This window comes from Anopheles stephensi, chromosome 3 (genome assembly GCF_013141755.1).
Source record: "Anopheles stephensi strain Indian chromosome 3, UCI_ANSTEP_V1.0, whole genome shotgun sequence".
Classification (NCBI taxonomy): domain Eukaryota; kingdom Metazoa; phylum Arthropoda; class Insecta; order Diptera; family Culicidae; genus Anopheles; species Anopheles stephensi.
The window spans coordinates 39,368,331-39,385,476 of record NC_050203.1 but is presented as its reverse complement, the minus strand read 5'-3'; the positions used below and the strand labels follow the sequence as shown (position 1 = coordinate 39,385,476).

At 50.2% G+C, this 17,146-nt stretch overlaps 2 protein-coding genes and 1 long non-coding RNA gene across 9 annotated transcripts in view; 2 read left to right on the top strand and 1 right to left on the bottom strand.

Moving 5' to 3' along the window:
* LOC118511933 overlaps positions 1-10,096 on the bottom strand; it is a 29,114-nt gene extending 19,018 nt beyond the window's left edge. For 2 of the 6 annotated variants that reach the window (XM_036055614.1, XM_036055616.1), the window contains exons 1-4: positions 8,983-10,096; positions 7,049-7,487; positions 2,889-3,058; positions 63-2,434 (exon numbers count right to left, since the gene is read on the bottom strand). In XM_036055614.1, the coding sequence (XP_035911507.1) occupies positions 63-2,434; positions 2,889-3,058; positions 7,049-7,446 (2,940 nt within the window). In that variant the 5' untranslated portion in view covers positions 7,447-7,487; positions 8,983-10,096. Of the gene's footprint in view, positions 1-62; positions 2,435-2,888; positions 3,059-3,241; positions 3,621-4,423; positions 4,855-7,048; positions 7,488-8,982 lie in introns of those variants that run through there. The other 4 variants (XM_036055617.1, XM_036055618.1, XM_036055619.1 and 1 more) reach the window with 4 other exon arrangements.
* On the top strand, positions 4,903-5,900 carry LOC118511992. Its single transcript, XR_004906203.1, has 2 exons — positions 4,903-5,712; positions 5,793-5,900. It is a non-coding gene; the product is annotated as an uncharacterized LOC118511992 (long non-coding RNA).
* A 1,303-nt stretch (positions 10,097-11,399) lies between the features above and the next one.
* Positions 11,400-16,710, top strand: LOC118511932 (E3 ubiquitin ligase RNF157). 2 transcript variants are annotated; one of them, XR_004906198.1, is made up of 6 exons: positions 11,400-11,804; positions 11,915-12,033; positions 12,114-13,103; positions 13,193-13,330; positions 14,830-16,130; positions 16,308-16,710. XR_004906198.1 is itself a non-coding variant. In XM_036055613.1 (5 exons), exons 1-5 carry the CDS (start codon positions 11,717-11,719, stop codon positions 16,048-16,050), a joined length of 2,556 nt encoding a protein of 851 aa, XP_035911506.1. In that variant the 5' UTR covers positions 11,400-11,716; the 3' UTR covers positions 16,051-16,273. The 2 variants fall into 2 exon arrangements, 1 of the variants encoding a protein (XP_035911506.1); XM_036055613.1 differs by lacking the exon at positions 16,308-16,710 and having other exon boundaries at positions 14,830-16,273.
* Positions 16,711-17,146: the final 436 nt, after the last annotated feature.

Genomic DNA, 17,146 nt, shown 5'->3' with positions numbered 1-17,146 from the left:
AGTAAACCATCCGACAATCGCTCATTTCCAGGTTTGCAGTGTATGAATATGAACCTACTAACCTGTGTATCCTTTTCCGGGTGAGACAACGATCGTCTTGTGACCGGTTTCGGCGGTTTTGCAGCGGGAGCTTCCTCGGAGATCGAGCGCATCGTTTCCGGCTTCCGCTTGACGGGTTCAACGGTAGCAGCGACGGATCCAACACCGATGCCACCATCGGACGCATCGAGAATGCACGCGCCGCCGCTCGTCTCATCCTGCTGATCGTATACATCGCGAGATTTTCGACGCGACCGCAACCGATCCTTACGATTGGCTGCCAATCCGAAACCGGCACCCTGCGTGCCACTCAACGAATCGGGACTGGATTCATTCGGCACGAAAGGCAGCCTTTGCTGTTGCATCTGAAGTGGATTAAATTGTTCTGTTCCTCGCGAATCGTCCCCGTCCTGATATCCGCCAACGCCGGTACTCTCAATCGGTCCTAGCGAAAACTCTTGATCCTCGTCGTAAAACTCCTCGTACCCGACACCGGCTGCCGGGTGTTGTCCACCGCTTCCGTACAGGTCGTAGCCCATCATGTCCTCCGCCATGGTCGTCGCGACCATCGTTTGTTTCGCTTCGGCAAACGTTTTCTGTTTGGGAGATGAGGATGATGAGGTGGTGGTTCGTTTGTCTGAGCCCGGGCCCTGACCAGCAACGCTATTAACGCAGCCGATTAGCAGCTCGTCTCTTACGTGCTCTTGACGTACCAGTCTCGGGGATCGGCTTCCGCCCGGTCCAGTACCACCACCGGTCGGTATTTCGGGCAGCATGCGGCGCCCTTCGCTCACCGTGCCCATCCCCAGCCCAGCGCGGGTGGCAGGCGCCAACGTGTACTCCTCATTGCTGTGGCTGCGCACCTTGATCATCTTGGACGCGACCGCAGACGACAGGGACGTCGAGGACGAATGGCTCACACCGATGCCGGGCACCGGGCCGGCACCACCGGTCACCCCACTACTGACGGCCGATGCCGAGGGCGAGGTGTTTAGGTGCGTCGGGAAGTGCTGCTGTGAGTGAAAGGGACGTGGTGTAGGTGCTGCAGGTTGGGGAAAAAGAAAGGATGCTTTCTGACGCGGCGAAATGGGCATAAATTTGGGTCCGTGCTGGTGCACCGACAGCGAGTTCATCGTGACCGCCTGTGCCGTCCCCGCGCCATCCGAACCGGCTAGCGAGGAGCACGACGAAGCGGTCAGCGCCATCGGTATGAGCACGGGTGCCGATTGTGGTGCCGCCGATTGTGACGCAGGCTGCTGCTGCTGCTGCTGCTGCTGCTGCTGCTGCTGCGGCTGCTGCTGCGAGGCTGGAAGCGTGTTTTGGCGTGCAAAGTCAGGAGAGCGCTTAATGCTGTGCGGTGACAGTTGCTTTTTGGGAGGGGATGTAGGAAGCAGTTTCATGTGCTGCTCAGGATTGGGTAGTGTGGCCTGCCGGGTCATTGTGTAATTGCGTGCCCCGGCTCTACTGCCGACCTGGTGCGGACTAGTGCCGCTGCTTTCGCTCGCCCCCGGCCCCGACTCGGTGCCACTGTCGGGAGATTTGTTAAACACCAACCGATTTGGGGAGGTAGGCAGTTGGCGCTGCTGGCCTACGGTTGGTACAATCGATTGCTGTTGCTGCTGCTGCTGAGACTGCAAAGGCTGTGTTGACAGGGACGAAGAAGAAGGCGAAGAATGGGATTGGATCTGTAATAGGAACGGGTCGTTTGTGTTTGACGGAAAGGTGGATTGACGTACAAAGGGTGGAAAACGTTGCTGCTGCTGCTGCTGCTGCTGCTTGGACGCTGCCTCGATGCCGTCACGTTCCGGCGACTTGGAGTACAGGTTCGTTCTGCTGTTTGGCGATGAGGACATCATAATTTTCGGACCACTGCCATGCTGAGGCCCACCGCCCACCACCACACTCCCACCATCAATTAGCATCTCGTTCGGCTTGCAGGGTAACGTTGATTGTCTGCGTATTTTGTACCGTGCCGCTAACGGTGAACGGTGATCCGATCCCGTCTCATTGTCCGCCTCGTTGTCCGTGTGATACGGACTGGTGTTGTACTGCGGGCTTGGACTGAGCTGCTGCTTGGGCGATACCGACACCGGCGGCATCAGGTTGTTATTGCTGCCATAGTAAATACCCTCCGGGTTCGGCAGGGTCGATTGTCTCGGTGGCATGGCGCGTCGCAGTGCCGACGGCCGGTGATTCCCGCCGGCCACCTCCAGACTGCCATGTCTTTCCTCCTCCTCCTCGCCGTACTCGTCTTCGTCCGCCATCGACAGTGGATTGAAGTAGGGATGTTTCACTAGCGACGGATAGCTGCTTTGCGATTGCTTACGGGGAAGGTGTGGATTAGGATATGGCTGGACGTCCGGGTCACGCGTGGAGCCGTTATCATCTTCTGCATCTACAAACAAACGAACCATGATTAATACGACTGCACCACGGCCACAGTCCAATGCCGGGCTAGGACTGCGCTGGAAAATTCCTTCCGCATCGTGCTCAGTCCTTTAGCCAGCCAGAGCGTATGTCACTAGCAGAGATGAGCCAAGATTACAATGATACTATAGAATACAAGCAGAGCCAAGTCTCTTGTACGTACTACATGGGATAGCAGATGATGAGATGGTGGAATGCTATGGTATAAAGTATATAAAACAAACGATGGTTACAAAGCTACGCGTTGCACTACAAAACATAGAAAACGGATGGTTCCTCTCCACCGGCACTTCTCTTTCTCTCCCTGTCAACGATAGCGTTTGGATGAAAGATTGCAGCTGATGAGCTGATCGTGCCCGGTCTCTGTGTGATGACGGCGATGATAAATTGATGATTCGTCGGACTCGGACTACTTGACTTACTGGATATTGTCCACGAGCGGCGGATGCTCTTCTTTAGCCAGTCCGCCGTCGTCGTCGTCCCTCCGGCCGGTAGGTAGTCTTTCGAGATGGAGCTACGCCGCTTCAGATTGCTATCCGCATAATCGCTCATCCAATCGCTTTCGTCGGCCAGCTGGCTCGGTCGTTCGGGTCTGAAAATGAAAACAGACGGCAAAAAAAAAACAAAACATTCCAGTAAGAAGGAACCAGTTCAACGCCACTGAATGAATCTCCCACAAAACACTCCCCTGAGGGCCCAACCCCTGAAAACTGAAATGATTCTGTTTTGGGGCTGCGAATTAGGTGGAAAACAAAACAAAGCAATACTAACGCACCGGGTACACAGAGCAACACACTGCAGCCTTAAATACACATTTGCCCACCATCCCAAACAACGGGGTGGGATATTAACGTGCCAACCTATTTGAAGAATGATAAGTCACGTAAATTAATACCCCCAGTGCGGGTATATTCGAGCGTTCCGCATTCGCAATGCGCCTGTTCCTTTGGGCGAAATGTTCCTTTTGCTCTTTCGCGTACCACTTTGAGCGTTTGAGCTGGGTTGTTGGGCTCAGCGCTGCCCGGGCTGCCATCGCTTTTATCTCGAAAACGAATGAAACCAAAATCATACTAATCAGCAAGCACAAAAAAGTACAATTAGTATCTTGATACGGTCGAAAGCAATCACCATACATCTAGCAAAAGCTGTTGGCCGTCGCCGTACACGGTTGCCGTTTGCCGCTTGGTTGGACTACTGGTCATATGCATAAAAATGAGTCGCGCAATCGAATCGCCTTCGCCCGCCGCTCGCCTCGTGGTGTCTGTCCGCTACCCTCGGCACACCCACCCTCGCGTAGGTTGGGGGCCTACTTGGGGGTGTATTTGTGTCCACGGCACACGCCTATAGTTAATCTTGGGGCGCATCGCTCCCGACAAACTTGCGACACTTGTGACACTTGTTCGATTTGATTGGAATCCTGCATCGGCATGGCAACCGTACATGACGACGGCACGGTAGGGTGTTGCGGTGCTGCAACGAATGGCTTTGTGTGAGTAAGCAGGCTTTGAGCGGAGGTTTGACGCCCCTTTCGATAACCGCACGAAGGCGAATGAAAACCACACGACACTTCTACTTCCTCACCCAACAATTCACAACGTGCTCTTCAATGGGATTATTCATTCCGTTCGATCGAAAGTGCATCGAGAGCGTGTATGCAAAACGAGGAAACGCACACGAAGCGCGCCCGGGACTTTAACCCTTTGCCTGGCAAATTGTGAGCCAAGAGGAACATCATTAAACATTCGACACATGTACACGAGCTACTGCAGTGGCCTATGACGGGGTAGGGGAACTATTTTCTTCGATCTACCTGGTAGAGGAAGAAAAAATAACGTCTCTACACAATCCTGTCCAGGCCGGTACCTTGCGATCAGTGGGGGGGAAGCAGCGAGAGAGCGAAGCTCGGCTATTTTTAAACACACAACTTTTCATCAGCCTGATGATGGGTCAAACTCACCTGCGCGCTTAATTCCACTAAAACTGTAATAAGCCTGGACCGGCGGTCGCCGAACAACCCGTTTCGAGCTTTCCTCTTTTCTGTCGCACCAAAAACTGATTGTCTTCCGCTTGCACTGTGTTCAACGCACACAAAAAAAAACACCACCACCGACGGTCACTCGATTCAATGGACCTGCTGCAAAGAGATCTCCGGGACCACCATTCAACAAACCGTCTTTCTTGCTCAACTGTTGCTTTCGTTCTTTACCAACCACTACACAACCAGCTCGCAGCTCACTCGCTGCACGCACCACTCGCAGCAAACACCTGCACACAGTCACACCGCACACACAAACACGCCGTTCCGATTCGTTCCGGGACGCGTGTTGGTGGTGGTGCGCGCTAAAGTTCTTACCGCACACACATAGGCGCTTCTGCTGAGTAAGCGAACCCAGATGTCCCCGAGATGTTGTGTTGACAGCGTGTGCTGTACGGCGAGCTTTTGGCGAGCTCGACCCGAACGAGAAGCTCGTCCGAAAGCATCGCGCCGCCAGAAGATATGCTTTTCCTTTTCTACACACACGTGCGAGAACGGAGCAGCGGTCTCTCGCGCGTGTGAGAGAGCGAGCGAGAGTGTAAGCGAAAGGGGAGTTTTGAGCAGCGCGCACAAACCGAAGAAAGGGAAATGTATCCCGGGAAACAGGATCGAGCGGAGCACGTTCGCGATGCGCTGGGGTGTTTGAGAGTGTATTCATTTGTTTTGACGCGTACAGGTGTGTATGTGGAGAACAAAAAGCAAACGGACCCACCACCACACTCAATGGACATGTGTTGCTTCATCTCTGACGGGCGCCTGTTGCTAATTGTACCTTGTGTATCTGTCTTCTTGTTTGCTTCATTCGTTTTTCTTTTGTGTTGCCCTTTTGCTTGCATCTCACTCCTCCGTGCAATTGTGTTCGAGTGTGTATGTGTGGCAGGAGGAAGGAGCAGCAAAGTGGCGGGGAGTGGGGGAGGCATCTTCTAGGAAGCAGTGCAGCAGATTTTCCACCCACCGACAGCCCTTCTTCGACGAACGCTTTCTTCGTATAGTGCATGCATCTGACATCCTATGACACAGCCTGTTGGAGAACGATTGCAACCCGCGTTCCGCTGTACCTTCGTCTTGAGACTGAAACCAGTACAGAATACGCTTTGGACCTGGCCCGGGGAAGTGAGAAGAGTCATACAGGCCAACGGAAAGTATCGTCGTGTTCCAGCTGCTGCGGGCCGGATATTCTGTACACTTTTAAACAGAGATCTCTGTGTTGTGTATGATGCCTTTTTTAGCCGAGCTCTTTAACTCTATCAATCATACTCGATGCAGCTTCCGTCTCGTTCTCTATTTTCAGCACTATCTTAACCCTTACGTTTCTAGCTGCCAACGGTAGCCCGGAAGCCACACTAAATGTTGCAGTTGAGTGAATTTGTTTGAAAAAATATACTTAAAAACATGTAAAGTGTGTTGTCTTGTGTTTTAAATTATATGACGAATTATAGAAGCTTTTCATGGGGGTTTTCATTTAAAAACGTAGCTTCAATTATATTCCAGCAGGTTGTGTAAAGATAATCTATAGTAAGCATTGGGTAAAATTCCATTCAATTAATAAAAACCGACCATGCCAGTGACTACTAAGCAATTTCTTCGCTCAGGAATAAAACTCCTCCCTCGTCTTGGCCTAACGACATCTCTTATGTCCTGCCTGCCATTTCTGGCTCACTGGATTTAATGATGACCCACGTGTAGTTGGATAGACAGGCAGTTGTTACCACAACCACCAGGGGCGGCCCCAGTGTTATTCTATACTAAGAGCGAATTTATTATTTGAAAATTTCGTTTGCTCATTTTTGCCGGCTTCATTTATGTCTAACTTTGTGTAATGATGACACTAACCTGACCCAAAAAAAAACTCTTCTAGATTATCATCTTTTTGGTGACACACCAATATGCTAACTCTTGTGGAAATTAAATTAAATAATATATGATGAATCAGCCATACAAAAGAATCGATGGAAAAACTCGGCCAAAAAATATTGCTGACTACGATTTGCGGTCGGCATTTCGGTAAGAATAAATTAGCCAGTAAGAATTTGAATAGACCAGCATTTTAAACAGCTCCATAGACTGTCCATTGAAGTAGAACACATCCTCCAGTCTTTAAAATGCTCGAAAATGGACCGCTCTTGAATACTTGAACCGGACGTATCCTCCGGCCAAAATTCCACTGCGGGGCAAGGGGTTTGGCTCAACAGCACAGGTTATTTGCCCGCTGAACGGGTTAGTTTTATAGAAAATAATTTGGGTAGGAAATTTCATACGATTCATATTTTTTGGATCTTTCTGTATCTACCCTTAGCATGGCCTACTAATTTTATCCATATTACATTCATAATTAGGATGGGTGATAAAATAGAATCTTTCACTGAAAAAAATCATCCTAATCATCAAAGGGTTAACGCGGTGAGTTTTTTTTTTGCTGTTCCTCATAAAACTTCTGATATTCCAGTTCAGTACAGTCATGCAGCCCCAAATAAGGTAACATCAGCACATGCCAGGTTGCGATGTTGTTTAAAAATAAATAAAACGGCTCCAGAATTCGAAACTTACATGTGTCGGGGGGCATCGAACGGTTTGCGCAGTGATTGCGTCACGCCGTGTGCTAGTAGCGCGGCATCCGGGAGCATTTGTGAGGTAGTAGCGCCTGCGGTCATGCCAACTTCCTGCTGCTGCTGCTGGTGATGCTGCAGCTGATGGTGGTGATGATGTGAGCCGGCTCCACCACCGGCCGAGGCCGCCCCCGCCTGGGATGCATGGGAAGGATGATGGATCTGGTGCTGCTGGTACTCGCCCGGTCCCGATGCAGCTCCATCGCCGGGCACGGTCGATGAGTGGTACAGGTTGTTGTTGGTGTGCAGCTCGGTCAGTGTTGGACGTGCGCAGGAAGCCGTGGATACGGAAGCGACCGTACCGGGTGTTGGTGGCAATCTGGCCCGTCCACTAGCCATCGTCAGGTCCTCTGTGGCTGGCTTGCTGGCTGGCTGGTTGGCTGTGAGGAATGGTGAAGAAGCGAATGATCATCAGAAAGTGTTCCAGCGGGTTTGGCAGCAATTGTGTAAATGTTTGTATGCTTTTTTTTGTTTGCTTCTTGCCCAATCGCGGCAACCACTGGCCAGCCCGTTCGTACAGGTGTCAGGGCCAGTCGGCGGCGATAATTAAATTGTGTGCAAGTTAAAAGGGGAAACAGTGAAAAGAACCACAGCACAATAGCAACAGTTACATGATGCTCCCAGTTGTACAGCAGCTCAAAACAGACGGCCCAAAAGACGTCACGAGAAGGTGGCATGTTGGGTTGGCCATATCATCCAGCGAAACCTTTCCTCAAGAATCCACCCTTCAAAACGACATTCTTAAGAGCTCCGTTACGAGTAGGAAGCGGTCAATTTCCTTCTTTCATTAGCAGAGATGTGGCCCAGCTCAAGATGCTGCTGACTGTTGCCAACCTGACGAGGGGGAACTGAGTGGTAGGAGGTACCCTTCTACATGTTGCTTTTTATGTAACACAATATTTGCCATCCGTCCCATACCGGCCCATCTCCAGGGCCGCCCAATGAGCGTGAGACGTCGTCACACACAGCTGGCTTTCCCGGACGACACAAGACGGTCGTTTTGAATAATAACGCGGCGACACACTAAAAACGCAAACACACACACGGACGGACGGACGGACGGACGGACGGACGGACGGACGGACGAGGACGGTATTGATTATTTGGGTGATATCTTTCATCTCGTTTGTTGTGCACACAGCACAGCACACGCCAAACTCATAAAAGCTCCCGAAATTGTGCCCACCAGGCGCTGGGAATCCCCGCGTCCCACCGGACAGAAGACACATACACCGAAGCACCCGAAGGACCGCGGCACAAGTACAAACAGAAAAAAGGATTCCATAAATGTTTCGACCTACGGCAAGGACCTCCCCCCCCCCCCCCTTCAACATCCTACCAGGGCTTGATTCTAGTGTAGTGTTGTAACATTAATTGACGAGTGCTGTTAACGACCTCTTAACGGTGAAAGCCATCGGGCAATAATGGCGCTGTTTGGCGCTGGCTGGCTTATGCAATCGGTTTGAATCCTTTTTTTTTCCTCGTGACCACGTGAAAAGGCCAACGCTTCCGAACCAGTGGCCACCTGATTGCAGTGAATCATTCGTTTTAACATCCTAAAAAGTGTTAAACTAGAATTGAAATCACAGATGGGTTGCATTCTTTGCACGAGCTGTTCTGTACCACGGCCTACTCTGATCCTGTCACACGCTAACATTTTGCATCCCTCGGGCTTTAACTTGTTGCTCGTTGATGGGCGCCTAGGCTGAGAGGGTAGACCCCTGGTCTTAAGGTCGCCGGAGCTGAGATGAATTAAACTCTGCCTTTAAAAATGGGGTTTAGATTAGCGTGGCAATGAGGAGGGGGAAGGCTTGCTTTAGCACGTGACAGAAGGCTCCGGAGTGAATTTATGGAATGTTAAGCACTTAATCGTACCTTCCTGCTCCTTGTAATCTCGGTCCCGTGCGATGAACCAGCCAAACTGCCGAAACACCGCAATGCTGAGAATGCCGCCTGTTGTGGGTGCTAATTAACTGCTGGGCACCGCGTTCCAAATTTCTGTGTGTGTGTGTGTGTCCTCCAAATGAGGGAATTCCTTTCGCGCTTTTCCGTCACTTCCAAAGCTACCACTGCACAGGGGTTAACATTTTCACACACGCCAACACTCACGCACCATCAAAAATTCACCGAAAAACGGATATTACTCAACTATTTGCTCCCTCCGGACTTTTTCGGGCTTTAACTCCTTTATTCAAAACACAGTGCGTGGAGCACAATCGTGGTTGATGCAGCGCTCGAGAAGGGGAGGTGCAGCGACAGAGCGCCACGGGGATGGTTTCGATTTTTGCGGTAATGATGTTTGCTGCTGCTGCTTTCCGCGTTGCTCTCGTTATTGTCGAGTGTAACGCGCACCCGTGCTGTATGATTGATTATTCGCTGGGATTGGCTTGGCTGGGGCGAAATTGAGCAAACGAAAGGATTCGCACGCGACACACGCGAGCCTTGAAAAACCGCGATCGGACCGACCAAATATCTATGGCAAATACACATGCACACACACACGCGCACACACCACTATATATACACACACATTCACGCACGCACAGACAAATAGACACTGTGGCACAGGATCGAATCAAAGTTGGCCTGCATTACGGGCAGCCCAGCAGTGAGCAGTGCGGGATGATACAATTAAATTCGTACTGCTGTCGCCCGCCGTCCAAGTCGGACCTGGGCCAGGACAGGGCTACAATTAACGAGAACAACAGCGATGACGACGACAACGGCGACGACGACGACGACGACGACGACAGAGCGATGAGGCGAGTGATAAATATACGCAAACTAGCTGCTGCACATGGCTACACTACTAGAGACTACTAGAGCAAACGGAAAGCCCCAAAAAACCGAACAAAAAGGACTCCTACAAACGCTCCATAAATCACTGGCTGCCGCTCGCCTTGAATAAATCAACTAACCGACCGACCAACTAACAAAAAAGTGCTGCTGAACTTTGCAAAACGTAGCCACACACCACGTAGCGCCAGTATCCTGGCCGAGCAGGACTCACCAACACCGTGGCAGCGAGCGACCAGTTGAATATTTCATTCTTCCTATATCCCCACCCAAAATCCTGCTCCTCGGCCTGGTACATGCGTATACGGCGGCGGACTTCGTGGGGAGGCAGCTCGGAAGCCTCCACGCTCGGGTAACATTCGGGGCGCGTACACACACATACACACACACACACACACGTGCAAGGTCCACTTTGGAGATTTTCGAAATATCCTGTGATGATTGAAAAGCTCATGCAATTTCCACGCGCAACAGGACACAGGCTGCGAGTTCGGTCCTGTAAATATCGCCCCCCCCCCCCCCCTCCCCTCCGTCTGCGATGAGCAACAGGAGAAATGACGCTCACACACACAAACACTGATACACAGAGGGACGGTCGGTAGCACGAAGCTTACCAGAAGCTGCTCATAAACCGGAAGGTGCTAGCTATCTGGCAGCATGGTAGAGTAGTGCTGAAACTCGTGCTTTTGGTTTTTGGAAATTGTTTGGAAAACTTTTATAGACATTTGTTGTGCACTAATAACGAGTTTGTAAAAAAATACAGGGTTGTACATGTTTCCGATACGCAGGGAAGGATCTCTCGAACATCGTTTACTTGAAGGTAAATATTATTACCGTTTTTGTTAAAGGCTCGAGAAGGATCCTCTAGAATATTTTGTGAGCAGCACTGTGGTCCCGACGCTCCCGGCACAGTGTGTTTTTTGTGTGGTCAAAAAACCTTTTCATGTTCGGCGTTTTCCTCCCTTACCGAAACCATCTATGCCTGGTACCAAATTTGCATCAAATCGGAGAACACTACGCAAGTTACAGGCCAGATTGCTCACCCGTCGGTCGACCGACCATGATTACAAGACCCCCTAATGTTGAAAATAACGGTCAGGATGAGGCTGATTAGGTTTGAATCGAATAATAACCAACATTTCATTTGACTTTATTCAACCATTTTTGACCACACTGTGCCGCTTTCGCTACATGTACTGCGCTTTGCATACATTAAGGCGTACTTCGTATAGTCATGAACACATTGCGACTGGTGGAGCCTTCTCGAAGCTTTTACCAAAAAATGTTTATTTTCAATATGGTTCTGTTAGTAGTTTTAGCCATGGTTTGTTTAGTTTTTAAAACTAAATCCTTCTTCATTAACCCGACAAAATATGTGTATTTTGTCCATACGATCAACGCTGTGCGCTATAACCGTAAATCCCTTTTTCCAGTTCAAAATATTGCGTCGCTGTCAGAAAAGCCTATTCGCTCGCTGCGTTCAAACGTCAAATTGGTTTGGTTGACGTACCCTATGGTTGATGTTTTTTTAATCATCGAAAGAAAGAAAATTCACCAATTGTCCCGTTTTCTGCTAAAATTGCCGTAACCAACGTTTAACAACTGGCCCATTTCTTCCGCGTGTCCGTGTTTGTGGTCATTCCGAGGGCCATCGACCTGTGCATTTCGCCTGCTGCGGCAGGAATGTGTTAAACGTTTAAGCATGAGTGCTTTCTAAAAACCAAAACAAACTAAACCTGCTTTGCTGGGTTGCTCGGGTGGTACGTGTGACTAATGAACAGTGCCCTCCCCATTCGTTTCATTCGATTGTAAAATGGGGTTGTTTGCTAGCAGACAAAATGCCACCGTCGAGGAGACAGATGTGAGCCTCAACCATCTGTACAAGTATCCCCCACGGTCGGGTAAGTAGGGAGCCACTACAATCGCTGGACCACTTGCACCCGTGCTCTAGTTTTAGTAACCCGGAACCAGATTGTGCTGATACTGGTTTATACCCTGTTTCTTCCTACAGGCAACTATTTCGGGACACATTTCATAATGGGCGGTGAGAGGTTCGATACTCCGCAACCAGAGGCGTATCTGTTTGGCGAGAATGCAGACTTGAACTTTTTAGGATCCAAACCTACCCCAGTAAGTACCCCGTACAACCCCCGTACAACTGGTAGTGATTTTCATCATTGTACGCAATGTCTCCTTGTCACATCTTGCAGTTTCCCTACCCACCGCCCCAAGCGACGGAACCAACGAAAACACTGAAAAGTCTTGTAAACATTCGCAAGGAATCGGTCCGCTTCGTGAAGGTACTTGACGCTGGCAACAGTGTGAAACCGATCGTAGGTACGGCTGGTTCCGACCCGGCTGTAAAATCCAACCCAACGAACAACGGTAGCGTCAGCAATGGCTACAACATTGAGTTTATCTTCGATGCCGATTCCGCTTGCCAAATCACCATCCACTACTTCTGCAACGAAGACATCAGGCCGGGTGGGCTAAACTACATCTCGCGCGATGCCTCCATGACGTCGGAAACGTTCCACTTCCAGCGGGGCGTGAACCAACTGTTCTCCGCACCCCATCACATTATCTATCCGGCGATGTGCGCCGAGGAGGATCTAACGTACAGCCCCGAAAAGGAAACCTTTCCAGTCGTCATCCACTGTGTGGTCGGCGAGGGAAACACTACGACTGCAACGATCAATAGCGCCAACAACAACACGACCACCAGCGTCGCCAACGCCACTACCATCTCTTCCACCGGGGCCACCGGAGACGGGGGCGATGGGGCCGGCAGCCGCCAGTCACATGCCACGATCTGTGTCATCGATCACCATTCCGACGGAACGTATGCGTTACGTGCGTTGAAGCAAAAAATTTTCGTCGATGGTCTGTACTACCTGCTGCAGGAGATTTACGGCATCGAGAACAAGCTGGCCAACAAATCGCTCACGGACGAGGAGACGGAGGATAATGGTAGCGAGTGCGTCATCTGCATGTGTGACACGCGCGACACACTTATACTGCCCTGCCGGCATCTGTGCCTGTGCAACTCGTGTGCAGACTCGCTACGCTACCAGGCTAACAATTGCCCGATCTGCCGGGCTCCGTTCCGTGCGCTGTTGCAGATACGAGCAGTTCAGAAGGATGGTGGCGGTGGTCTTCCCTGTAGCGGAAGTGCACCAGCGGCCCAAAATTCTGGCGATGTAAGTCTTCGCATACCGAGACACACCCTGTCAGAGTTGGTCCGTGATAATTGGAACGCAATTTGTTGTATTTTTTTCCTTTTCCCCAGAGCGCTGATAACATTCCTGCCGGCTACAAGACCATATCACTCATCGAAGCGCTAAACGGACCCACAGTTTCAATGAAAGCGATAAACGGCAGTAACGACTCAACTGCCGGGACGGAAAACGGTAGCGAGAACAATCGGGTACGTGACTGAATGATACATGTTAATGTAGAGCGATGGGCAGATTATGTTATATGGCCATTTGGTAACGAGACGATAGATTACGCTTCAGCCTTCGAATCCCCAAAATAAGAACAGCAGACCTGTTAAAAGCGATCTGGCATTCAATATTGGAGGTTGATCCACATGTCATCGGTAGGTGGACATGCAATGGTCTTGTGTCCTGGCGAGTCATCCCAATGGCCATCGTCTTTTGAACCATTTATTTACCAGATTGATATATGCAACAGAGAGTGATGATAAATACCGCGAGGTTTCATAGCTTGGTTGCTCCATCGTTGTGAGACTTGGATCCTGGAGTCAGAGCATCTGTCAGAATGGTACCAAAGTCGCCAAATGGAGGAGACTTTCAACTGAACATAGCCCGGAGTTTTTTTTTAGCAAATCTCTATCGGAGAACATTATCTCACATCATACCATTAAAACTGATCGCTATATGTTAGAAAAATGCAGAAGAATGCGAGGGAGCCTCCCATAGCCATGGTGTTACAGAACGTCCAGAACGTGTCGTCTGTCAATCGATTATTCCAGCCGTTCAGGACGCATCAACGCCATCACTTCATCTCAGACTTTACGGGCTGGGTCGTCGGGTGTCATTTTCATGACATGACCAGCCCACCGGAGCAAAGCGAGTCTCATTCGCTGTGGGATGGTGAGATCACCGTACAGCTTGTAGAGCTCGTAGTTGCAGTGGCTCCTCCATTGCCCTTCCACGCATACGGGGCCAAGCATCTTTCCTTGGAACGCGACTAAGAGGGTTTCGCCAGTTTAGGACAGAGTCTATGTGAATACTGGGACTATAAATGTTCTGTACAGTCCCAGTTTCATCCGTCCCTACAGATATTTTAAGTGGAAAAGTTTCCTCAGTAGTATGACCGGTTGGCACACAGAACTCTTGCGCGTAACTCAACATCAATCACCATCAGATAGGTGAACGACTTTTGGACGACTTTGGAAAAGGGCCGCTGGTGGTGTCACCATCAATTTTCGTTATCTCCTCGTAAATCTCCAAACCGAGGTTCTGTGCCGTTCGCTCGATCCTTTGGTAAGCTTCTGCTACATAGGAGAGCTTCAATCAAACCGATGATGTCTATGTCATCAGCGTATGCCAGGATCTGGATTGACTTTGGACTTGAAAGATTCCGGCTCTGAGTCATAGAAGTCCCGCAGGATGTGATGTTGGTCATTGTCATTCTTACAAGCTTGGCCGGGATTCCAAAAGAGCTGATTGCGTTTTACCCTGGCTTTGCAGTCATAAGTAGCTTTAAAATCAATCAAGAGATGGTAGGAAAGAGCTTCGGCTTCGTCATCTTCTCCAAGATTTGGAGCCAGACTCGTGTAGATGCCGGAACGTCCTGAACAAATAGCCGAGAACCAATTTCATTCATTACCACAAATGAACTTTATCTGCTTTATAGTAACCATATTCGACTATCTGCTTGCGTGTCTACTACTCACAGGCTGCCGAGAATGGGTACGCGTTCCGCAACAAAATGACCAAGTCATCGACGGACCACAGCAGCAACGGCGAGCTCGCCAACGGAAGTATCGTGTCGGAAAAGTCATCGTCCGACATCAGGATGCATTTACTTTCGTCCGAAGAAGCTACCAACGCGATTGGGGACGGTGGCACGGGTGCATCGATCGTCGGCGGCATAGCAAATCCGTCGGCGACCGTCTGCACCAAGAAGGAGTTGCTGTCCAAACATTCGCCGCTCATGCAGCGTGCCCCGGTCAGCAAGGACAAGAACCCACGGGAAAAGGGCAGTCTTCACCGCACTGGAAACAACGCCGCCAGCAACGGGTCGAAAGCGAAATCACCATCCGATCGTAGCACGATGGGCTTTCATCTCGTGCACGAGAAGGTGGCCCCGACTAGTGCCGGTGGCCCCGGTGGAAAGCTGACCGAAACGAAGCTAACCGAGCTAGCGGAAAACGATGACGATAGTGAGGCGGAGAAGCTGTCTCCGCTGTTGCGCAAATCGGACAGTTACGACGCTGGCAAGAAACTTTCCACACACGGCGACAGTGCGATGAAGAAGCTGCTGATCGGCGGAACCGGAGGGAACGGAATCAACGGACTGGATGGCAGCGAGAAAACATCACCTTCCGCCGTAATAACGGAACTGCTGAAGGGTGCCATCATTGGCAGTGATGATATGGCGGTTGATGGCAGTACGGAGATGGGACTGTCGGTCGTCGGTGGTACCAGAGGTGTTGTCGCTGGTGGTGGTGCTATTATATCGATCGTAACGGACGACTCCGAAGATTACTACACGCCGGAAGATCCGCCCGCAACGAGCCCACTGAAATCGATCGACGATGATGACGAGCTTCCGAAGCTGGCCGACATTGATGCTGGCCGGAAGCTGCTCGTAGCCTCCGTAACGACTGCCCCCGGTTCGGCCATAGTCTCGGTACCGCCCGCAGCCCTGGCGGTATTGAAGGAGGAGTTTTCGCAGGGTTCGCTGCCGGACAGCCCGATCAGTGGAAACTCGCAGACGTCGACGCGCAGCTCGAGCGACAGCTATTCGTCCAGCTCCAGCACGCGCCAGCTGCTTTCGTCTGGCGCCGTTCCTAACGACACTCCAACCCATGTGCTGAGCTCGTGCGATTCGACCACTGCCAACGGGCATAGCAGTGTTTCGAAGGCGGCCGAGTGTGCGATCGAGAGTGACTAGACGACTGCGCGGCGGCGGCTGCTCGACGCCCGGCGCATGTACGATGAATTGGTGCTGCTTACTAAGAACTAGGAACAATGGTAAGTCATTGCTTGAGCTTTAATTGTATCTAATCCGCTGACGACTCACCGGTGGGAAATGTCTCTACCGATCATGTGTAACAACTATAAGGAAACATGCATTTAACCGTACACCCGTGAGCGTGATTGCTTCAAACCCCTAATCAGTTGTTTGAAATGTCCTTTCTTTTGTGACAGTTTCTTCGATACTGGAAACATTAACAAAGGTTGCCCCAGCCCGGTGCTGATGCACCGGTGCAATGATGTCACCGTGTTTAACGCCCCCTCCGTAATCGTAAGCGTGTTTGGAAACTCTGTTCATTATCGCAATATGTCCTTACATCACACTACGTCCGTATCGTGCGTTTTTGAAATTCCTGCCTCCCCCTCTTCCCCCCCCGTTTTAAGTCATTAATATTGGCTGTCGTTTTCTTTGCGCGATGGCTACGATCTGTGTTAGTTTAATTGTCCCCATTGTTTGCTATCGGACTGCTAAGTGTACTCTATCGGATCAAACCAAGCGTAGCATAACATGCAATGATAAACGTAGGTGTAAAACTTTGAGTAACATGATAATAAAACTGATATTTTCATATTTAAATAGTACCGTGTATACCGTACAAACTGCTGCAATTTGCGTTTAGTGCCTTGCTTTTTAAATAGAAGAAATGAGAACAATGCCATTATTGGTGTACTGCAATTACCATGTGCTTAACACAGGACGATAAGGATACATTTCTGATCCGAGACAGTTGCAAGTCGCACACAGAAAGCTATAATTTTTTATTTAATTTATATTTTCAATAGAACGGGCTGGTCGTTTTTGCTTATACAGGGGTTTCTAGTTGATAAAGCATCGATCCTTTTTTGTAGGTTCCTTAGATGGAGTTGCTAGTTGACGTGGGAACGGCCTCAGGGGTGACAGGGGAATCAATCACCTTTCTTAGTGAGGTAACCAGATGATACTAAAATCGAAGTTCAGATAAGTGCATAACTTACTGGTATAAACGCTGGAAGTGAGACCTTAATTTTACTTC